The 24,392-nt window shown below is 44.4% G+C and overlaps 1 protein-coding gene across 3 annotated transcripts in view; it reads left to right on the forward strand.

Moving 5' to 3' along the window:
- The window catches only part of fer (fer (fps/fes related) tyrosine kinase), a 409,042-nt gene that overhangs the window by 378,315 nt on the left and 6,335 nt on the right, over window positions 1-24,392 (forward strand). For 2 of the 3 annotated variants that reach the window (XM_068029798.1, XM_068029799.1), the window contains exon 18: window positions 178-300. The exons of the other annotated variant lie outside the window; for it this stretch is intronic. In XM_068029798.1, the coding sequence (XP_067885899.1) occupies window positions 178-300 (123 nt within the window). The remainder of the gene's footprint in view (window positions 1-177; window positions 301-24,392) is intronic. 3 annotated transcript variants of the gene reach the window in all.

Below are 24,392 nucleotides of genomic sequence, written 5' to 3' on the forward strand. Positions count from 1 at the left end.
TCTTTACGAGAGAAGAACAAAGAACATTTAGCCCACCTTGCTGCACTCCCTTAGCCTCTCTAGACTTTTATAATAAATTCAGATTCATCTACTTTTAAGTACTGTTTATAATGCAAAAAAAATTTCCAATGCTTGCTATAGATGAAGGGACTTTTGATGTCCTGTTTTGTCATGTAGGGCGATACAGTTCAGAGAGTGATGTATGGAGCTATGGGATACTCCTGTGGGAGACATTCAGCTTGGGAGTCTGTCCATATCCTGGAATGACCAATCAGCAGGCACGAGAACAGGTTGAAAAAGGTACAGTTATGAGCATCAACACTAAAAGCTTAATACTGGTACAGTATTACATACAGATCTCTGAGTAGTTACAGTTTGGGCCTGTATTATTTCTTGTTATTTTTCTGTGAAGCAATGTAAGCCACTTTTACTCTTTCTCCCTATGTAGCGTGGTGTAGAAGTCTTTTCTAGTTCGGATATTACAGATGCATTTTACAGAGAAATCTGCTGAAAGGACCATCTGTAGTGAGCATCTGCTGTCAGTCCCTAAAACATGTGTTGCAGACTTGAAGCTAAATTAAAAGATATGTGAGAGTCCATCCCAAGAGAGGAGGTTGTAATTTTGTAAAGGCATATGTGAATAGGCCAGACATGTAATTAGGACTACTGCTCATGCAGAGGATAAACAGCAACTTGAGCTGAATGGCTTGCTTCTGTGTTACAAACAAGCTTCATTATTGTGATCACAGCCCACATTTACCAATCAACTGTAGATTATTTTTCTTTAATGCTATAATAGCACAAATCCATGACTTTTTTTCTCGTGAATGTTTACTATGCTGCTCTCAATTATTAGGTTCCATAAAAACCAAAAATGAACTAAACCTGCATTACTTAAAAGCTACATTTAATTTTTTTTAAATTTCCCACTTCTATCAATGCTTTTCTCGTTTCACTATTAGAATGAGGTGAGTACTGTTTAACCCACCAACATGAGAAGTGCAGCTGACATTGTGACATGTCTACTACTTCTCGTCACAGGATTGTAGTTGAAGTAGGAAAGGAACAAATACGAACATTATAAAGCAACAAACATTGGCCCAGATTTTACAGTGATAATGATGGCAAAACTGTTAGTGTTCACTGTCATTACTTCACTGAAACTGACACCAACTTCAGAGGTCCGCACATGCACAATTAAACGCAGAAATCCAGAAGTTGCTGTCACTGATTCTACAGGCCCGATTTTAACTCCGTGTAAGTGAATGTATTTTGAATGAGCTAAAATTAGGCCCTATGCTTCTCCATAAGTTGTGCTGTTGAGATTTCCCAGACTGCAATCAATGGGAAATCTATGAACTGACGAGAACTTCTGCTCTTAGGCTGTTAGTCTCGGTGTAAAACCCTTGAAAATGTTAAATTTTGTTGAATGAGGTGTACCTGTTTTTAACGGCGTACTAACTTCATAATTACTGCTAACCATCCTCACTGTCTCTGAAAAGCTAATTTTGTATTTGTGGAATGTCATATTTCTCCCATTATAATAAAACAAAATCCTGCATATCTTTAAAATGTATTTTTTTAAGTTTGTTTATCTTTATTTTAGTTTCTATTTTAATCCATTTAATTCAATAATCATTTATTGCATTATCTGAAATTTGAAATTAAAAGTGAAGGGTTTCAGTGCTTTCAACTTCCTGAGAATATTTCAATGTGATTGACTGCTTACCCTGAATGATGACATCACTGTTGCTGCACACCTGGAGATCTCCTTGACTTGGTGCCAAATTTAAATTGCCATCAGGAAAGGGCAAGTCTGTGCCACAGACATCGCTAGATCTTTGTGGGCAATTTTCTTCAAGGTCAGCGCTGAGCGCAGTTGCTTCACTGCTGACCGCAAAATCCGGGCCATTGTAAAATAAGAACTGGTAGAAGGGAACGATTTCTGCTTTCCAGCCGAAAACCTAGCTTGCTGCCAATCAGTATGAACTACTTGTGACATTGTTCTAACTCTTCTATTAGGAGACAACCTGATAATCACTCCTCTATTTCCATCATTCTCCATATATTTAGTAGTCTAAACACCTTGCATAGTATTTCATTTTAAATTGAGTCTGCCTAATGCAGTTAAAACCTAATTCATTCAATGTCATTTGTGTGAATGCTAAATACATTTGGAGGGAAAGAAGTGTGTTGAAAATAATAGTAAATGCTTAGAGTGGCTATAAATGATTTGCACTTTTAGGCAGGGATTTTGTGTGGCCTCCTGAGGCAGGGTCGGAGGCCGGGGGGGCACAGAATATCACGACGGGTGGTGGAGGAACAGGGAGCCCTTCACCTCCCCACTGCTCAGTGATCTTCCCGGGGGTGAGTTAGGTCGATGATGGCTTCCCACCCCGAGGCCAATTGAGGCTCTTAAGTGGCCTATTGACGGCTAATTTAAGGGCCTCTTCCCACCTTCGCTGGATTCTTACCAATGGCGGGGGAGTACCTCCTTCGTGGGCAATTTGTGGCCCACGGGGGACCTCTACCAGGAACAACTTTACCCCCCAGGACCGCCCCCACCCCCTGGACTGCACGACCATCCACACCCCCCCCACCACCCCCCCTCACCGGGGCCTTCTGGACTGGCCCCAGTGACCCTGTCTCACCTACCTCTGTTCTGGGGTTCCAGTGCTGGGCTTGGGTCCGAGGCCGCTGCAGTACCGGCAGTGGCCACCGCTCCCTGTGGAGCTACAGATTTTAATTTTTTTTATTTAGAGACGCAGCACTGAAACAGGCCCTTCGGCCCACCGAGTCTGTGCCGACCAAGAACCACCCATTTATACTAACCCTACAGTAATCCCATATTCCCTACCTACACTAGGGGTAATTTACAATGGCCAATTTACCTATCACCTGCAAGTCTTTGGCAGTGGGAGGAAACCGGAGCACCCGGCGAAAACCCACATGGTCACAGGGAGAACAGGCAGTACCCAGAATTGAACCCGGGTTCGTGGAGCTGTGAGGCTGCGGTGCTAACCACTGTGCCGCTGAGATCCAAGCTGCCAACCCTCTGATTGACTGGTAGCGCTTGGAGGCGGAATCCCCGTCTTTAAAGAGACGGGGATCCCACCTCCTCAAACTTTCATTTAAAATAACTGGAGAGTCGCTCGGGGGCGGCACGAAGAGGCCCGCCTTTTCAGCCTGGTACTGGGAGCGCCACCTCCAGCACAAAATCCAGCCCTTAGTGTTTTGTGACTGCTAACCTTAATAGATTCATAACCTGAAGGATTTTGTGGTACAACGTGGAATCAAACTAAAGTGACCATTAAATACAGATGTTATGCACTCAGTGCACATGCACAGAACTAAAATAGAAAAAAAAGTGGTAAACCTGGAAATTATAGGGGCGCAATGAAACCTTGCTTTGTTATTTCTCAGGTGCAAAATGTGCCCACAAATTACCAATTTTTGTCCACAATTACACAACCAAATTACACAGGTCACCATATTGGTTAGAGTGCCTCTTAGTCATTGTGTCCACCTGTCTGAAACAAGCGTCCAGCCCGTTGCCTATGCAAATAGATGGCTAAATTGGATTGTATCTAACCACAGCATGTACCATGCATGCTGTGGTTAGTTTTCTCAAGCCTTAAAACAACCAAACCAGCAATCTATAAAAGCTCTGCTTTAGGAAGCTCCCAAGAAAGAAGTAAGTTTTTAAAAATGTTTTACTTACCTGAATGTGGAACAAATGTGTCTTCAAAACAACAACAGCAACTTATGTTTATATAGCACTTTTAGCGTCATGAAACATCCTGTGGTGCTTCACAGGAGCATTACAAAAATATGACACAGAGCCACATAAGGAGATATTAGTCAGACAACCAGAACCTTGGTCAAAGAGATAGGTTTTATGGAGTGTCTTAAAGGAGGAAAGTGAGGTCGAGAGGCAGAGAGGTGTAGTATTCCAGAGCTTAGGGCCTAGGCAGCTGAAGTTGTGGTCACCATTGATGAATGCTTAAGAGGTCAGAATTAGAGGAGCGCAGATATCTCTGAGGGTTGTGGGGCTGGAGAACATTACAGACTCGGGGTGTGGCCATGGAGCGATTTGAAAACAAGGATGAGCATTTTAAAATCAAGACATTGCTTGACTGGGAGTCTGTGCAGGTCAGGAGTGATAGGAGAACAGGACTTGGTGCGAGTTAAGACACGGGCAGCAGAGTTTTGAATGACCTCAGGTTTATTGGAGACCAGCCAGGAGTTTTGGAATAGTCAGGTCTAGAGGCATGAATGAGGGTTTCAGCAGCAGATGAGCTGAGATAGGGGTGAAGTCAGGCACTGTTAGGAGGTAGAAATACACGGTCCTAGAGATGGCAAGAATATGAGGTCAAAAGATCTCTTGGTGTCAAATATGACTGGTTTAATCTCAGACTGTTGCTAGGGAAAGAGATGGAGCTCGGAAATGGAGTTTGGAAAAGGCACTGAAAACAATGGCCTAATTCTTCCCAGTATTTAATTGCATGACATTTTTGCTGATCCAGTACTTGATGTCGGATAAGCGCTCTGATAATTTAACAACAGTGGAGGGGTCGAGAGAGGTGATAGTGAGGTAGAGCTGGGAGTCGTGAGTATACATGCGAAAACTAATTTTTTATTCATTTCATGGGATCTGGGCATCACTGGCAAGGCCAGCATTTATTGCCCAGCCCTAATTGCTGCAGTCCATCTGGTGCGGGTACACCCACAGTGCTGTTAGGGAGGGAGTTCCAGGATTTTAATTCAACAACAGTGAAGGAACAACGATATATTTCCAAGGTGATGTTGCTGTGGGGCAAAATGTAGATCAGAAATAGGAGGAGCGTCAAGGATAGATCCTTGGGGGGCACCAGAGCTAACCGTGTGGAACAGAAGCTATTGCAAGTGAAATTCTGGATATGATTAGATAGATAAGAATGAAACCAGGTGTGAGCAGTCGCACCCAGCTGGATGACAGTGGAGAGGCATTGGAGGAGGATGATGTGGTCAACCGTGTCAAAGGCTGTAGACAGGTAGAGAAGGACAAGCAGGGAAAGTTTACCTTTGGAACAATCACATAGGATGTTGTTTGTGACTTTGATAAGACCTGTTTGGTACTGTGGCAGGGGCAGAAACCTGATTGGAGGGATTCAAACATGGAGTTCCAGGCAAAATGGGCACGGATTTGGGAGGTGACAACACATTTAAAGACTTTGGAGAGGAAAGGGATGTTGGAGATGGGTTGGTTGTTTGCAAGGGCGGCGGGGTCAAGGGTTGGTTTCTTTGAGGAGAGGGGTGATGACGCAGATTTAAAGGAGAGAGAGACAGCATCTGAAGAGAGAGAACTGTTTACAATATCGGCTAACATGGGGACCAGGAGGAGAGGTTGGGCGGTCAGCAATTTAGTGGGAATAGGGCCAAGGGAGCTGGAGGTGAGTCTCATGGACAAGATGAGCTCAGAGAGGACATGAGGGGAGGTAGGAGAGAAACTAGAGAAGGACGCGAGTTCAGGGCTAGGATAGGGGATAGTATTAAGGGAAGTTTGACCAGGTGGGCTCATGGAAAGGAGGGAAGCGGCAGAGGCAGCTGATTGGATGGTCTCGATGTTAGGAACAAAAAAGTTCATGAGCTCCTTGGACGTTTTGTGAGGGTGGATGGGACAGGGGAGAGGGGTTTAAGAAGATGGTTTGCAGTCGAGAAAAGAAGCCGGGGATTATCTTTGCATTCCAAATAGTGAGCAGTTTTAGCAGACAAGAGCAGGACCTGATAGTATTTTAGTGGGAGCGGAGCGGCGACTGGTGGACCTGCGAGGAAGCTGATCCAGAGCGGCGGCTATAAATAAAGAGCGGGGCTCGAGGCCCTTACTTACCTGGGAGCGGAGCGGCGACTGGCGGACCTGCAAGGAAGCCAATCCGGAGCAGCGGCTATAAATAAAGAGCGGGGCTCAAGGCCCTTACTTACCTGGGAGCGGTGCAGCGACTGGTGGACCTGCGAGGAAGCTAATCTGGAGCGGCGGCAGGCTCCCTGTGTCTCTTGGCGCACGCTGAGACTCGAAAGAGGAAAAAAAAAGACTTACGGTGACATCACGGGAAATCTGCAAGGTGATTGGTTAGGTAAGTAACAGCTGTTAGTCAATTTAAGTAGCTTAAAAAAAAGGGGAAAGTTGTTTTATTGTTTGAAAAAAAAACCTCAAGTGGTAAAGTGAGTACTACTAGTGTGTTTTTTTTTTAATTAGTGTAATTTAGATTGTAGTGGGTAGTGTTAGGAGTAGAACAAGGCCCCTAGTGTAATTAATATTTTTTAAAGGGATTGACTAATTAATCTAAAGGTAAGTCATGGCAGGAGAGCTCGCACCCGTGATATGCTCCTCGTGCGCTGTGTGGGAAATCGAGGACGTTTCCAGTGACCCTGACGACCATCTGTGCAGGAAGTGTATCCAGCGGCAGCTACTGGCTACCCACATTACGGAGCTGGAGCTGTGGGTGGATTCACTGTGGAGCATCTGCGATGCTGAGGACGTCATGGATAACACGCTTAGCGAGGTGGTCACACCGCAGGTAATGGCTGCAAAGGCAGAAAAGGGATGGGTGACCACCAGGCGGAGTAGTAGCCACAGGCAGGTAGTGCAGGAGTCCCCTGTGGCCATCCCCCTCTCAAACAGATATACCGCTTTGGATACTGTTGGGGGGGATGGCCTCTGAGGGGAAAGCAGCAACAGCCAAGTTCATGGCACCACAGATGGCTCTGCTGCACAGCAGGGGTGGAAAAGGAGTGAAAGAACTATAGTGATAGGGGTTTCTATCATAAGGGGTACAGATGGGCGTTTCTGTGGCCACAAACGTGACTCCAGGATGGTATGTTGCCTCCCTAGTGCTAGGGTCAAGGATGTCACGGAGCAGCTGCAGAACATTCTGAAGGGGGAGGGTGAACAGTCAGAGGCCGTGGTACACATTGGTACCAATGACACAGGTAAAAAGAGGGATGAGGACCTGAAACAAGAATTTAGGGACCTAGGTAGCAGATTAAAAAGCAGGACCTCAAAGGTTGTAATCTCTATGTTACTCCTGGTGCCACGTGCTAGTGAGTATAGGAATGGGAGGATAGAGCAGATGAATGTGTGGCTGAAGAGATGGCGCAGAAGGGAGGGCTTTAGTTTCCTGGATCACTGGGTCTGTTTCTGGCAAAGGTGGGACCAGTACAAGTTGGACGGGTTGAACCTGAACTGGAACAGGACCAACATCCTTGCTGGGAGGTTTGCTAGTGCTGTTGGGGGGGGTTTAAACTAATTTGGCAGGGGAATGGGATACAGAGTGGAGGTACAGTAGGGGGCAATGCTCAGTCAAATATAGGAGAGAAACAGTCAGTCTGGAAGGCAGAGCAAAGATAGACCTGTTAAGGCACAAGTGAAAAATGCAAGGCTGGATTGCATCTATTTTAGTGCAAGGAGTCTTAGTAGTAAAACAGATGAATTGAGGGCATTGATTAGCACATGGGATTATGATATTGTTGCTATCACAAAAGCATGGTTGAAGGAGAGGCAGGACTGGCAGCTCAATAGACCAGGGGATAGAATCTTCAGGTGTGACAGGGGAGGGGATAAAAGAGGAGGTGGCATTGCACTGTTGATCAAGGAGTCAATTACTGCAGTAAGGAGGGACGATATCTTAGAAGGTTCTTCAAATGAGGCCATGTGGATAGAACTTAAAAACAAAAAGGGGGCAATCACTTGGCTGGGAGTGTACTATAGGCCTCCAAACAGTCAGGGAGAGATAGAGGAGCAGATATGTCGGCAAAACGCAGTGAGGTGTAAAAATAATAGGGTAATAATAGTAGGGGATTTCAACTAGTCTTAGTATAAAAGGCTTAAAGGGGATGGAATTCTTAAAATGCATACAGAAGAGATTTTTGAGCCAGTATGTAGAAAGTCCGACAAGAGAAGGGGCAGTACTGGACCTAATCCTAGGGAATGAAGCTGGACAAGTGGTGGAAGTGTCAGTGGGGGGAGCATTTCGGGGATAGTGGCCATAACTCTGTAAGATTTGAGGTAGTTATGGAAAAGGACAAAGACGGGCCGGAAATAAAGGTACTGAATTGGGGGAAGGTCGATTTCAATATGATAAAACAGGATCTGGCCAAAGTGGACGGGAAGCAGCTACTTGTAGGAAAGTCTACATCAGACCAGTGGGAGTCATTCAAAGAGGAAATAATGAGGGTTCGGAGCCAACATGTTCCGTAAAGGTGAAGGGTAGGACCAACAAATCCAGGGAACTCTGGATATCAAGGGATATAGAGGATTGGATCAGGAAAAAAAAGGAGGCTTATGGCAGATTCGGAGCGCTGAAAACAGCGGAGGCACTAGAGGAGTATAGAAAGTGCAAGGGGGTACTAAAAACAGTAATTAGGAGAGCAAAGACGGGACATGAAAAAGCACTGGGGGGCAAGATAAAGGAAAATCCCAAGGCGTTTTACAAGTATATTAAGGGCAAGAGGATAACCAGGGAAAAAGTAGAGCCCATTAGGGATCTAAGTGGCAATCTGTGTGTGGAGTCGGAGGACATAGGTGAGGTTTTAAATGATTACTTTGCATCTGTGTTCACTATGGAGAAGGACGATGTAGGTGTACAGATCAGGGAGGAGGAATGTGATATACTTGAACATATTAGCATTGAAAGGGAGGAAGTATTAGCGGTTTTAGCGGGCTTAAAAGTGGATAAATCCCCAGGCCCAGATGAGATGTATCTTAGGCTGTCATGTGAGGCAAGGGAGGAGATAACAGGGGCTCTGACACAAATTTTCAAATACTCCTTGGCCACAGGACAGGCACCAGAGGACTGGAGGACAGCGAATGTGGTACCATTATTCAAGAAGGGTAGCAGGGATAAACCAGGTAATTCTAACATCAGTGGTAGGGAAACAATTGGTAAAAATTCTGAGGGACAGGATTAATCTTCACTTGGAGAGGTGGGGATCAATCAGGGATAGTCAGCATGGCTTTGTCAGGGGGAGATCGTGTCTGACTAACTTGATTGAATTTTTCGAGGCGGTGACTAGATGTGTAGATGAGGGTAAAGCAGTTGATGTAGTCCACATGGACTTCAGTAAGGCTTTTGATAAGGTACCGCATGGGAGATTGGTTAAGAAGGTAAGAGCCCATGGGATCCAGGGCAATTTGGCAAAGTGGATCCAAAATTGGCTTAGTGGCAGGAAGCAGAGGGTGATGTTCAAGGGTTGTTTTTACGAGTGGAAGCCGTGACCAGTGGTGTACCGCAGGGATCGGTGCTGGGACCCTTGGTGTTTGTAGTGTAAGTAAGTTTGCAGATGACACGAAAATTGGTGGTGTCGTAAATAGTGAGGAGGAAAGCCTTAGATTACAGGACGATATCGATGGACTGTGGCGGAGTAGTGGCAAATGGAATTTAATCCTGAGAAGTGTGAGGTGATGCATTTTGGGAGGACTAACAAGGCAAGGGAATATACAATAGATGGTAGGACCCTAGGAAGTACAGAAGGTCAGAGGGACCTTGGTGTACTTGTCCATAAATCACTGAAGGCAGAAGCACAGGTAGATAAGGTGGTTAGGAAGGCATATGGGATACTTGCCTTTATCAGCGGAGGCATAGAATATAAGAGCAGGGAGTTTATCATGGAGCTGTATAAAATGCTAGTTAGGCCACAGCTGGAGTACTGTGTACAGTTCTGGGCAGCACACTATAGGAAGGATGTGATTGCACTGGAGAGGGTGCAGAAGAGATTCACCAGGATGTTGCCTGGGCTGGAGCATTTCAGTTATGAAGAGAGACTGAAAAGGCTAGGGTTGTTTTCCTTCGAGCAGAGAAGGCTGAGGTTTACAAATTTATGAGGGGCATTGATAGGGTAGATAGGAAGAAACCTTTTCCCTTAGCGGAGGGGTCAATAACCAGGGGGCATAGATTTAAGGTAAAGGTCAGGAGGTTTAGGGGGGATTTGAGGAAAAAAAATTTCACCCAGAGGGTGGTTGGAATCTGGAACACACTGCCTGAAGAGGTGGTAGAGGCAGGAACCCTCAACATTTAAGAAGTATTTAGATGTGCACTTGAAACGCCATAGCATACGAGGCTACGGGCCAAGTGCTGGAAAATGGGACTAGAGTAGTTAGGTGCTTGATGGCCGGCATGGACACAATGGGCCAAAGAGCCTGTTTCTGTGTTATATAACTCTATGACTGTATGTAGTCCAGGCAGATCTGGTGGTGGATGGCTAAACCAGTTGTCCACCATATCTTTTCAATTTTGTGTCCCTCAGACTTAAGGGAGTGGAGATGAGGGCTATAACGGGAGAATGGCCAAGGTGAGAGAGAGATGTTTTTGTTAGGGACTAGGGCATCAAAGGTGGAGTTGAGGGTGCGGTTGAGCAAATCAGTAGCTGCAGAAATGTTGTGGCGATCAGAGAACCAAAGGCTAGACAGTGGGATTTTGAATGTGCAGTTGTAAGTAAATTGGCGCTAGTTTTTTCCAGGGACCAGTACGGAAGGCGGTAGAGTTAGGATGTGAAAGGTGGATGTGGTTGGAGAGTGATACAAGATAGTGATCAGAGATGGCCTTATCTGTAATTGATATGGTGGGACTAGCATGACCACATGAGATGGCAAGGTCAAGCGAATGGCTGTGAATATGGGTTGGGGAGTTTACATGGGGGGAGAGATTTAGGGAGGGTAAGAGGGCAGTGAACTCAGAGGAGAGAGAGCATAATAAGTTGAGATGAATGTTGAAATCATTGAGGATAAGACATCGTGGGTCCAGAGGATGAGGGAGAAAAGCAATAAAGATATCTGAGAAAATTGGTATCGTACTTGGGAGGGCAGTAGAGAATGATGATTTTTTGAATGAGAGGTGAGAAGAGTGGAACAAGGTGAGATGCTCAAAGAAGGAGAAAGTGCCAGAGGAGTAGAGGGGGTGCAGGCCAAGGTGTGATCTGGTGAAAAGTGCAACATCGGAATTGCAGTCCTGCCAGCCACCGCTCACTCCCCTCCCGATCTACGATAAGTTACAGATATGAAATGATCTACCTTATAATCTCTTCCATGGTTCCTTCATTGCAAGAGCTAAATGTTTGAAGAAATTCAGCCCAACCCGTCCATGTTGGCATTTATGCTCCACTTGAGCCTCCTCCCATCTTTCCTCTATTCCCTTCTCCCTGATCTGCTTGTCTCACTTCCCCTTAAATGCATTTGCACTATTCGTTTCAACTGCTCCCTGTGGTAGCGAGTTCCAGATTCTCACCATTCTTTGAGTTAAGAAGTTTCTTCTGAATTCCCTATTGGATCTCTTGGTGACTACCTTATATTGGTGGCCTCTCGTTGTGCTCTCCCCCACAAGTGAAAACATTTTCTCTCATAGTCATAGAAAGTCATAGAGTTATAAAGCACAGAAACAAGCCCTTCAGCCCACTATGTCTGTGCCGGCCATCAAGCCTATCTATTCTAATCCCATTTTCCAGCACTTGGCCCATAGCCTTGTATGCTATGGCATTTCGAGTGCACATCTAAATACTTCTTAAATGTTGTGAGGGTTCCTGCCTCTACCACCCCTTCAAGCAATGTGTTCCAGATTCCAACCACCCTCTGGGTGAAATTTATTTTCCTTAAATCCCCTTTAAACCTCCTGCCTCTTACCTTAAATCTATGCCCCCTGGTTATTGACAGCTCCACTAAGGGAAAAAGTTTCTTCCTATCTACCCTATCTATGCCCCTCATAATTTTGTATACCTCAATCAGGTTTCCCCTCAGCCTTCTCTGCTCTAAGGAAAATAACCCTAGCCTATCCAGTCTTTCCTCATAGCTGAAATGCTCCAGCCCAGGCAACATCCTGGCGAATCTTCTCTGCACAATCTCCAGTGCAATCACATCCTTCCTCTCATGTGGCGATCAGAACTGTACACTGTACTCCCAACTGTGGCCTAACTAGCGTTTTGCACAGCTCCATCATAACCTCCCTGCTCTTATATTCTATGCCTCGGCTGATAAAGGCAAGTATCCCATATGCCTTCCTAACCACCTTATCTACCTGTGCTGCTGCCTTCAGTGATCTATGGACAGGTACACCAAGTATCCAAATCTTTCATAAATTTAAAGGCCTCTGTCAGGTCACTCCTCAGCCTTTTTCAAGAGAAGAGATCCAGCCTGTTTTCTGAGAAGTATACCCACACATTTCTGGTATCATTCTTGTAAATCTTCTCTAAACCCTATTCAGTGCCTCTATATCATTTTTATAATATAGCGACCAGAACTGCGCGCAGTACTCTTAAGTGTGGTCTAACCAAGGAAATAAACTTGCTTGGCTGTGGAGATCAAGCAGGGGAATGGGATTAACTGGATTGCTCCTTGGAGAGCCGGCATGGACTCGGTGAGTTGAATGGCCTCCTTCTGTGCCGTAAATGACGCTATGACTCAATACAGGTTTAGAATAACTTCCCTACTGTTCAGTTCCATCCCTCTAGAAAGAAAGTCTTGTGCATAGATTGCGTTTTTTTAATTCATTGCTAACCTGTGGTGCACATTTTAGTGATTGGTGTATTTGTACTCCAAAATCCTTTTGTTCCTCTACCTTACTTAGACTCGCACCTTCCAAGTGACCTCCTTATTCTTCCTACCAAAATATTTTACCTCACATTTATTTGTTGAACTTCATTTGCCAATTATTGGCTCATTCTGCAAGTTTATTAATGTCCTCTTGTAATTTGTTGCAGTCCTCCTCAGTATTAACTATCCCCACCCCAATTAGGGATCATCTGCAAATTTTGAAATTGTGTTTTTGATTCCAAAGCCCAAATCGTTAATGTAAATTGTAAACAGCAGTGGTCCTAGCACTGATCCTTGTGGAATACCACTTCCCACCTTCTGCCACTCTGAATAACTACTCTTTATTCCCATTTTTTGCTTTCTTTCTTGAAGCCAGATAGCAATCCATTCTTCCACTTGTCCTCCCGACTCTGCATTCCCTAACCTTATTCATTAATCTATTATAGGGCACCTTATCGAAGGCCTTTTAAAAATCCAGGTGAATTATATCTACCGCATTACCATTGTCTACTCTCTTTGTAACACCACAATTCAAGAAAGGAGGGAGAGAGAAAATGGGGAACTACAATATCAAGACATCACTCATCAGGAAATTGCTGGAATCTGTTATTAAGGAAGTCTTAACAATGCACTTAGAAAATCATAGTATGATCAGACAAAGTCAACATGATTTTACAAAAGGGAAATCGAGTTTGACAAATTCACTAGAGTTTTTTGAGGATGGAACTAGTAGCTTAGATAAAGGGGAACTAGCAAATGTGAATTTCCAGAAGACATTCAATAAGGTGCCACACAAAAGGTTAATAAGCAAGATAGGAGCGCATAGAGTTGGGGTAATATATTAGCATGGATGAAGGATTGGTTAACTGACAGGAATTAATGGGTAGGAATAAACAGGGCATTTTCAAGTTGGCAGGCTATAACTAGTGGAGTGTCGCAAGGATCCAATGGTGGGCCCTCAGCTATTTACAATTTATATTAATGGCTTAGGCGAAGAGACCGAGAGTAATGTATCTAAGTTTGCTGACAATACAAAGCTAGGTGGGAATGTAAGTTGTGAGGAGGACACAAAGAGGCTGCAAAGAGATATCGACAGGTTAAGTGAATGAGCAACAAAGTGGCACATGGAGTACATAGGAACATAGGAGCAGGAGTAGGCTATTCAGCCCATCGAGCCTGCACCGTCATTCAATATGATCATGGCTGATCATCCACTTCAATGCCTTTTTCCCACACTATTCTCATATCCTCTTATGTCATTTGTATTTAGAAATCTGTCAATCTCTGCTTTAAACCTACTCAATGGCTGAGCTTTCACAGCCCTCTGGGGTAGAGAATTCCAAAGATTCACAATCCTCTGAGTAAAGAAATTTCTCCTCATCTTGGTCCTAAGTGGCTTTCCCTTACTTTGAAATTGTGTCCCCTGGTTCTAGACTCACCAACCAGGGGAAGCATCTTAGCTGCATCTACCCTGTCTATCCCTTTAAGTATTTTGTAGCTTTCAGTGAGATCACCTCTCATTCTTCGAAACTCTAGAGAATACAGGCCCAGTTTCCCAAATCTCTCTTCATAGGACAGTCCTGCCATCTTGGGAACAAGTCTGGTGAACCTTTGTTGCACTCCCTCTATGGCAATAATATCCTTCCTAAGGTAAGAGGACCAAAACTGCACATAGTACTCCAAGTGCGGTGTAACCAAGGTTCTGTACAATTGAAGCAAGACTTCACTACTCCTGTACTCAAATCCTCTTGTGATAAAGGCTAACATACCATTAGCCTTCCTAATTGCTTGCTACACCTGCATGTTAGCTTTCAGTGACTTATTGACAAGGACACCCAGGTCCCTTTTTACATCTACACTTTCTAATCTCTTATCATTTAAGAAATACTCTGCATATCTATTCCTTCTACCAATGTGGATAAAGTGGAGTATTATGTGGGGAAGTGCGAAATTAGTCACTTTGGTAGTAAGAACAGAGAAGAATATTTTTTTAAAGGCTTGAAACTTCTAAATGTTGATATTCAGAGATACTTGGGTGTAATCATACAAGGACCACATAAAGTTAGCACAGATGCTGCCAGACCTGCTGAGTATTTCCAGCACTTTTTCTTTTTATTACAGAAAGTTAGCATGCAGGTATAGCAAGCAATTAGGAAGTCAAATGGCATGTGGGCCTTTATTGCAAGGGGATTGGAGTACAGGAATAAGGAAGTCTTGCTACAGTGTACAGGGCTTTGGTGAGACTGCAGCTGGACTACTGTGCGCAGTTATGGTCTCCATATTTCAATAGTCTCCATTGAATTGGAGGCGGTACAGAGAAGGATCACTAGATTAGTTCCTGGGATGAGAGGGTTGTCCTATGGTGAGAGGCTGAGTAAATTGTGCCTATACTCTATGGAGTTAGGAGAATGAGAAGTGATCTCGTTGAACCATACAAAATCCTGAAGGGGCTTAACAGAATAGACGCTGAGAGATTGTTTCCCCTGGTTGGGGAATCTAGAACACGAGGGCAGAGATTCAGGATTAGGATCAATCATTTAGTACTGAGCTGAGGAGAAACTTCTTCACGCAAAGGTTTGTGAATCTTTGGAATTCTCTACCCCAGAGGGTTGTGGAAGCTCCATCGTTGAACATATTTAAGGCTGGGATAGACAAAATTTTGGTGTCTCAGGAAATCAATGGATATGGGGAGCAGGTGGGAAAATGGAGTTGAAGCAGAAGATCAGCCATGATCATTTTGAATGGCAGATCAGGCTCGAGGGGCCATATGGTCTACTCCTGTTCCTTTTTTTTTATGTTCTCTGTTACCTCCTCAAAAAATTCAATAAGGTTAGTCAAGCAAGATTTTCCTTGCTGACTTTTCATCATTATATTTTTCTCTTCTAAATGTTCTTCTATTCTCTCCTTTCGTAGGGTTTCCATTATTTTCCCTACCACCAGTGTTAAGCTGACTGGTCTATAATTCCCTGGCCATGTTCTGTTCCCTTCTTAAATAGAGAAATTATGTTAACTATCAGCTAGTCCCTCTGGTACAATACCTTTTTCTAATGAATTATTAAATATGTGTAGCAATGCCTCTGCTTTCTCTTCCCTAGATCCTTTCAAAATGTATAGATGCAATCCATTTGGAAGAGTGGCTTTATTCTCTTTAAGTTTGGTTAGCTAATTTAATACATTTTTTATTATTTTAAATGCTCTTATCTCATTACTAAGCTCATCATTCAATGTCATGTTTACCTGTTCTATCTCCCTGATAAATACTGAAGTGAAATATTTATTCAATATTTCTGCCATCTCTCTATTGTTACCTGTTGTATTATCCTGTCTATCCCTTAATGATCCTATTCCCATCCCAGACTTCCTTTTTTATTGATGTGCCTGTAAAATTTTACTATTTGTTTTATGTTCCTTGTAATTGAATTTCGTAGTTTGTTTTTGCCTTCCTAATTGTTTTGACTTCTCTCCTAATCTCTTGTATTCTCTCTTATCTTGCACTCCTCTGCTGTCTGTATACTTAATGTATGCTTCTTTGCTAACCCTCAGTTGTTCCCTTGTGTCTTTACTCATCCATGTGGTCTCAGTAGTGTTTAGTTTGTTCTTTCCTTTTAGCCAAATATATTTTTCCTGCACTCCGTTGAACACCATTTGCAATATTTCCCATGTTGTTCTACATCGTTGTTTGTCAATATTGTTTCCCATTTTATTTTCCCAACTTCTATTCTCAGCCCTTCAAAATCAGCTTTTCTCCATACTATTAACCTGGTTTTTTGCCATACTTCTGTCCTTCACTATTGTCATCTTAAAGTGTATTCTATTATGGTCGCTATAGAACCATAGAAAAGTTACGGCACCAAAGGAAACCATTCAGCCCATCATGTCTGTGCCGGCTGTAAAAACTAGCCGCCCAATCTAATTCCACCTTCCAGCACCTGGTCCATAGCCTTACAGGTGACAGCACTTCAAACCTTTTAAATGAGTTGAGGGTTTCTGCCTCCACCACCATTCCTGGCAGTGAATTCCAGACACCCACCACCCTCTGGGTGACAAAGCTTTTCCTCATGTCCCCTCTAATCCTTCTACCAATCACCTTAAATCTGTGCTCCCTGGTAATTGACCTCTCCACTAGGGGAAACAGGTCCTTCCTGTCTACTCTATCTAGGCCCCTCATAATTTTGTCCATCTCAATTAAGTCACCTCTCACCCTCCTCTGTTCTTCTGAGTGCGACTTACAGGCTCTATGACATAAGGAGATACATACTAAAGTTTGGAACAGCAGCATGCTTCCACAGCGAGGCTGTGTAATTTATATTTCTGTCTGTTTGATGTTACTGAGTCCTTCAACTCTCTCGAGCCATTGCCTAGATGCTACACTACTTTCACATCTCTTACCTGCTCTGGTTTATTCCTCATTACTAGATCCAATGGCGAATCTTCCCTTGTTGGGCTATTTACATAATGGGTTAGAAAGGAGTCCTTTACATTTTTTAGCAACTCCATTGCATCATGCCCAATGCATAGCGGGGTAGTTGAAATCCCCCATGATAATTCTATGTTTTTTACTCAGTTCCCTAATTGTCTGCATATTTCTTCCTCCACCTCCCTTCTACTATTGGGTGATATGTAGACTACACCAATTAGTGTGATTGATCCTTTATTATCTTTCACCGAAGAAGGGTCACTGACCCGAAGCGTTAACTCTGCTTTTCTTTTCACAGATGCTGCCAGACCTGCTAAGTCGTTCCAGCATTTCTTGTTTTTATTTCAGATTTCCAGCATCCGCAGTATTTTGCTTTTATTTATTTATTTTTTTATTTATTTAATTAGTTAGTCTTTCTTCAATGATTATTTGTAGTTATATTCAGCAGTCATAGTCATTGTGGAGACCATTCGTCCCATTGAATCTGTGCTGGTTCGCCGTAGAGTAATCCAGTCAATCCCATTCTGCTGCTTTTTCCTCATAGCCCTGCAAGTTTATTTCCTTCAAGTGTCCATCCAATTTCCTTTTGCAATCATTGATCATTTCAGCTTCCACCACCCTCATAGGCAGCGAGTTCCAGGTCATTACCACTCGCTGTGTAAAAAAAATTCTTTCTCACATCCGCTCTGCATCTCTTGTTCAAAACCTTAAATTTGTGTCCTCTAGTCCTTGTACCATCAGCTAATGGGAACAGTGTTTCCTTGCCTACCTTACTTAAACTTGTGGTAATCTTGCACTCTTCTTTTAAATCTCCCCTCAATCTCCTTTGCTCCAAGGAGAACGACCCCAGCTTCTCCAACCTAACCTTGTAGCTAAAATTCCCCCATCCCTAGAACCATCTCCTCTGCACCCTCTCAAGGATCCGTACATCCTTCCTAAAGTGTTGTGACCAGAACCAGATGCAATATTCCAGTTGGGGCCTAACTAGAGCTTTAAAAAGGTTCAGCATAATTTCACTGCTTTTGTACTCAATGTCTTTATTTATGAAGCCCAAGATCCCATATGCTTTGCTCACCACTCTCTCAATATGTCCTGCCACCTTCAAAGATCTGTGCACATGCAGCACCCCCAAGTCTCTCTCTATGCCTGCACACTTTTTAGAACTGGACCATTAAGTCTATATTGCCTCTCCTTATTCCTTCTGCCAAAATGCATCACCACACACCTCTCTGCATTACCACACACCTCTCTGCATTAAATTCCATCTGCCATTTGCCCATTCTTCTAGCCTCCTGTTGCAGTTGATTTCTACCATCCTCACTTTTTGCCACTCCTCCAATTTGTCATCATCGGCAAATTTTGACATTTTACTCTGTATTCCAAAATCCAAGTCATTCAGATATATGAAAAAAACTGTGGTCCTGGCACTGACCCTTGGGGGAAGCACCACTTTCTACCATCCTGCAGTATGAAAAATAACCATTTACTACAACTCGCTGTTTTCTTTCCTTAAGCCAATTTTTTAAGCCAGCATCTACTGCATTTCCCTTTCTCAATCTTCTCTGTTACTTCATAAAAAAATTCAATTAGATTAGTCAAACACAAACTGCTTTTTAAAATCCCTGCTGGCTGTCCTTGATTAACTCAGCTCTCCTTAATTAACACAAACCTCTCCAAGTGCCTATTAATATTTTTTCCCTGATCATTATTTCCAAAACCTTACCCACCACTGATGTTAAACTGATTGGCCTGTAATTACTAGGACTGTGCTTACACCCTTGAATAAGGGCGTCACATTTGCCACTCTCCAATCCTCTGGCGCCTCCCCAGTATCGAGGGAAGATTGGAAGATTATGGCAAGCCCTTCTGCTGTCTCCATCCCCACTTCCTTTAGCAACCTGGCATGCAAGCCATCTGGGCCAGGCAACTTATCCACTCTAAGTATAGCCAGCCTTTTCAGTACATCCTGTCTCTCAATTTTCACCCCATCCATTAGCTCTACCATCTCCACTTCTACCGATAAATTTATCCACTTCCTCAGTAAATACTGCTACAAAGTACTCTTTAGGTATTCTAGCCTTGCCCTGCACCTCTAAACATATATCACCCTCTTGGTCCATAATAGGACTCCACCTCTGACTGCACACTTACTATTTACATGCTGGTAGAAGATTTTTGGGTTCCTTTTTATGTTGACTGCCATTCTATTCTCATATTTCGCCAACCTTATTTTCCCCTTCACTTCCCCTCTCAAATTATTGGGCTGGATTTTACCAAGCCCTTGACGTGGAGGAGGGCCGCCAAAGATGGGGCCGGCAGCGGTCCGCCATGGAGCCCGACGTCGAGAGGGCCTGGCCCAATCCTCCCGACAGTGGCAAGGCTCCATGGCGGCCCCCCCGCCATGTAAATTAATTACATGCATAAATTTAAATGGACTTACCTTCGATCTTCTGGGCCCGCCGCGATCTTTGGCAAGGCAGCCAGCACTCCAGCGTCTTCAATTCCCCATCCGGGGAAAGCCAGTGTGTCACTGGTGAGGAGGGGGGACTGGGTCAGATAAATGTAATGGGTGTATGGAATGGTGGGAATGCGTGAACTTCAAACTTTATGCAGTCTTTGGGGGCGCAGGGACAGTCAGATTAAAAGGTAAGCCGCACGTGAGTTTGCGGTGGTTCTTTGGCATGTGCAGGCCGCCATTTCTTAAAATCCAGCCCATTATATTTGGTCTGGTTCACGGTTGAACAAATCACCTGACGTGCATCAGCGACCCTCTTTTTTTTGTTTCATCATATTCTCTGCCTCCTTTGTGATTCTAGGAACCCTGGCTTTGGTTCTCCTGCCCTCCCCTCTTGTTGGAATATACCTAGCCTGTACCTGAAACTTCTCCTCAAAGTTCATCCATTGCACTATTTCTTGTCAGTATTTGGTTCCATTTTACCCTGGCTAAATCCTTTCACATGCCATTGAAGTTAGCCCTCTTCAAATTTAGATTGGACCTTGCTCTTCTCCATTACTAGTCTAAACCTCATGATATAATGATCACTCCGACCCAGGGTCCACTTGATACACCTCATTCTCCAGCACCAGATCCAGCAATGCCCCCTTCCCGGTTGGACTGAGAATATACTGGTCAAGGAAGTTCTCCTGAACACATTTCAGAAATTCCTCCCCCTCCTTTCCCTTTACTCTAACACTATCCCAATCAATATTTGGGTAATTAAAGTTCCCCAATACTACTGCTCTATAGTTCTTTCAAATCTCTGCGATTTCCCTGCAAATTTGCTGATCTATCGCTCTTTATTGGAAGGCCAATAGAATATCAGCAGTAGCATGATCAAACCTTTTTTGCTTCACAACTCTAACCAAATGGATTCTGTCTTTGCCCCCCTCAAAGACATCCTCTGTTTCCAACACTGCAGTATGGGTAAAATGTTGGAAAAGGTTATAAGAGACAGGATTTATAATCATCTTGAAAAGAATAAGTACATTAGAGATAGTCAGCACGGTTTTGTGACGGGTAGGTCGTGCCTCACAAACCTTATTGAGTTTTTCGAGAAGGTGACCAAACAGGTGGATGAGGGTAAAGCAGTGGATGTGGTGTATATGGATTTCAGTAAGGCGTTTGATAAGGTTCCCCACGGTAGGCTATTGCAGAAAATACGGAAGTATGGGGTTGAAGGTGATTTAGAGCTTTGGATCAGAAATTGGCTAGCTGAAAGAAGACAGAGGGTGGTGGTTGATGGCAAATGTTCATCCTGGAGTTTAGTTACTAGTGGTGTACCGCAAGGATCTGTTTTGGGGCCATTGCTGTTTGTCATTTTTATAAATGACCTGGAAGAGGGTGTAGAAGGGTGGGTTAGTAAATTTGCAGATGACACTAAGGTCGGTGGAGTTGTGGATAGTGCCGAAGGATGTTGTAGGGTACAGAGAGACATAGATAGGCTGCAGAGCTGGGCTGAGAGATGGCAAATGGAGTTTAATGCGGAAAAGTGTGAGGTGATTCACTTTGGAAGGAGTAACAGGAATGCAGAGTACTGGGCTAATGGGAAGATTCTTGTTAGTGTAGATGAGCAGAGAGATCTTGGTGTCCAGGTGCATAAATCCCTGAAGGTTGCTAACCAGGTTAATAGGGCTGTCAAGAAGGCATATGGTGTGTTAGCTTTTATTAGTAGGGGGGTCGAGTTTCGGAGCCACGAGGTCATGCTGCAGCTGTACAAGACTCTGGTGAGACCGCACCTGGAGTATTGCGTGCAGTTCTGGTCACCGCATTATAGAAAGGATGTGGAAGCTATGGAAAGGGTGCAGAGGAGATTTACTAGGATGTTGCCTGGTATGGAGGGAAGGTCTTACGAGGAAAGGCTGAGGGACTTGAGGTTGTTTTCGTTGGAGAGAAGGAGGAGGAGAGGTGACTTAATAGAGACATATAAGATAATCAGAGGGTTAGATAGGGTGGATAGTGAGCGTCTTTTTCCTCGGATGGTGATGGCAAACACGAGGGGACATAGCTTCAAGTTGAGGGGTGATAGATATAGGACAGATGTGAGAGGTAGTTTCTTTACTCAGAGAGTAGTAAGGGCGTGGAATGCCCTGCCTGCAGCAGTAGTAGATTCGCCAACTTTAAGGGCATTTAAGTGGACATTGGATAGACACATGGATGAAAATGGAATAGTGTAGGTCAGATGGTTTCACAGTTCGGCGCAACATCGAGGGCCGAAGGGCCTGTACTGCGCTGTAATATTCTAATTCTAAGTATATTCCTAATTAGTACTGCCACCCCACCTCCCTTTTTCCCTTCCCTATCTTCTCTGAACACTTTATATCCTTGAATATTAAGCACCTAGTCCTCAATATTTTCAAACCACGTTTCAGTTATTGCCACAACATCATATTCCCACACGGCTATTTATGCTTGTAGCTCACCAACTTTATTCACCATACTTTGTGCATTTACATAAATGCATTATAAACCTGTCTTTGTATTCCACATAGTCTTTCTTACTCTGCTCCTACCTAATATGGTAAAGCCTTCTCTAGTACTAATCAGCACTGTCACTTTATGCACCTTATTCCTCTTTTCTGCTTTTATATGTTGGTGCCCATCTCCCAACCAATTTTGTTTAAATCCTCCCCAACCACCCTATTGAACGTCTCCACGAGGACATTGGTCCCAGTCCTGTTGAGGTGCAATCTGTCCCTTTTGAATAGGTGCCTCCTGCCGAAGAACTGGTCCCCATGCCCCAAGAATCTGAAGTCCTGCCTCCTACACCATGCCATGTATTGATCGTCCCTATTTTCCAATTTCTCCTCCTTCTAGTGTGTGGCACTGGGAATAATCCAGAGATTACTACCTTCGAGGTCCTACTTAATTTCCTCCCTAGCTCCTGAAAATCTGACCGTAGGACCTCAACACCTGCCCTCTCAATGTCATTGGTACTGTCGTATACCACTACTTCTGGCTCACTCCCTTCCCCCTGCAGAATATTCTGCTCCTTTTTGTGATGTTCTTTACCCTGGTACCAGGGAGGCAACACACCATGCGGGACTCATGATGGTTACAGAAATGCTTGTCTGGCCCCCTGACTATGAAATCTCCTATAACAACTGTGTTTCTACTCATTACTGTTCCCTCCTGGGCAGACCATTGCCCGTGAGAGCCATGGTCTGCACTGCTCTTCTTCAAGGTACTCAACACTGCCAGTAGTCTCCAGTGTTGAGTACCTGTTTCAGAGTGGCACACACCCCAAAGTCTCCTCCACTTCCTGTCTCTTCCCACCCATCTACGCTCCTGAACTTTCCCTGCTTGTGGGATAGCCACCTCCTGGAAGGTACAATCCACAAAACTCTCAGCAATCCTAATGCTCCCCAGTGATTGCAACTGCCCCTCAAGCTCAGAAATCCTGAGCTCGAGCTGAAGCAGCTGCAGACACTTCCTACACATGTGGTCCCCCAAGACAGGTGAAGTGTCCTGAAGTTCCAACATGGCATAGGAATTGCAAGCAGCAGGTCTCAGCTGCCCATCCATAATCAAAAAAATCTCTATTCCCTCTTTTAGAATCTAGTTAGTACCTTGTATAAATTATTAATTTTAATTAATGCCTCGACCTGCTCTCTGCTAATACTCATTAATTCACTTCGTGTTATACATACCCTGATTGAAATTTTTAATTTCCCAGCTCCTATTTAAATGAATACTGTAGTTTAGAGAGAAAAAGAGAAATACTCATGAAGCAATCACTTGCCTGCTTTCCTGTGCTCTCACACATTGATTTTTTTTCAACATGGTCAGTCCACTCTGAATACCCCCCTATTTCTTTTATCCTCCATGCCGGTCTCGCTGTGCCCTCTGTCTCTCAGGCCTGCTCTGCTGCCAATCTTTTATCCTCCCTGCCAGTCTCCCTGTGCTCTCTCCCAGGCCTGCTCTGCCGCCAATCTTTTATCCTCCCCGCCCATTTCCCTGTGCTCTCTCTCAGGCCTGCTCTGTCGTTGCTCTTTTATCCTCCCCACCAGTCTCACTGTGCTCTTGCTGTCGGAGCTGCTCTGCCACTGCTCTTTTACCCTCTCTGTTGGTCTCGCTGTGCTCTCGCTCTCGGGAAGCTCCTTGCTTTGTAAAATACCAGAGCAACACCTCTTCCCTCACTATGCCGAATTCCCTCACTCACCAAATTCCCCGGATTAAATACTCTGTAGAAGCAGTACTCTGTTGAGCTGGACTTGGTGCTACTCACTTACCTTTGCCTATGTACATTGAATTTTTTTTATTCATTCATGGGTTGTGGGCATCGCTGACAAGGCCAGCATTTATTGCCCATCCCTAATCGCCCTTGAGAAGGTGATGGTGAGCTGCCTTCTTGAACCACTGCAGTCTGTATGGGGTAGGTACACCCACAGTGCTGTTAGGAAGGGAGTTCCAGGAGTTTGACCCAGGAACGGCAGTATAGTTACAAGTCAGGATGGTGTGTGGCTTCGAGGGGAACTTGCAGGTGGTGGTGTTCCCATGCATCTGCTGCCCCAGTCCTTCTAGGTGGTAGAGGTTGCGGGTTTGGAAGGTGGTGTCTCAGGAGCCTTGGTGTGTTGCTGCAGTGCATCTTGTAGATGGTACATACTGCTGTCACTGTGCGTCAGTGGCAGAGGGAGTGAATGTTTGTGGATGGGGTGCCAGTCAAACGGCTGCTTTGTCCTGGATGGTGTCGAGCTTCTTGAGTGTTGTTGGAGCTGCACCCATCCGGGCAAGTGGACAGTATTCCATCACACTCCTGATTTGTGCTTTGTAGATGGTGGACAGGCTTTGGGGAGTCAGGAGGTGAGTTACACGTTACAGGATTCCTAGCCTCTGACTTGCTCTTGTAGCCATGATATTTATATGGCTACTGCAGTTCAGTTTCTGGTCAAGGGAAACCCCCAGGATGTTGATAGCGGGGG

Source organism: Heterodontus francisci, chromosome 4, assembly GCF_036365525.1.
Source record: "Heterodontus francisci isolate sHetFra1 chromosome 4, sHetFra1.hap1, whole genome shotgun sequence".
In the NCBI taxonomy this organism is placed as follows: domain Eukaryota; kingdom Metazoa; phylum Chordata; class Chondrichthyes; order Heterodontiformes; family Heterodontidae; genus Heterodontus; species Heterodontus francisci.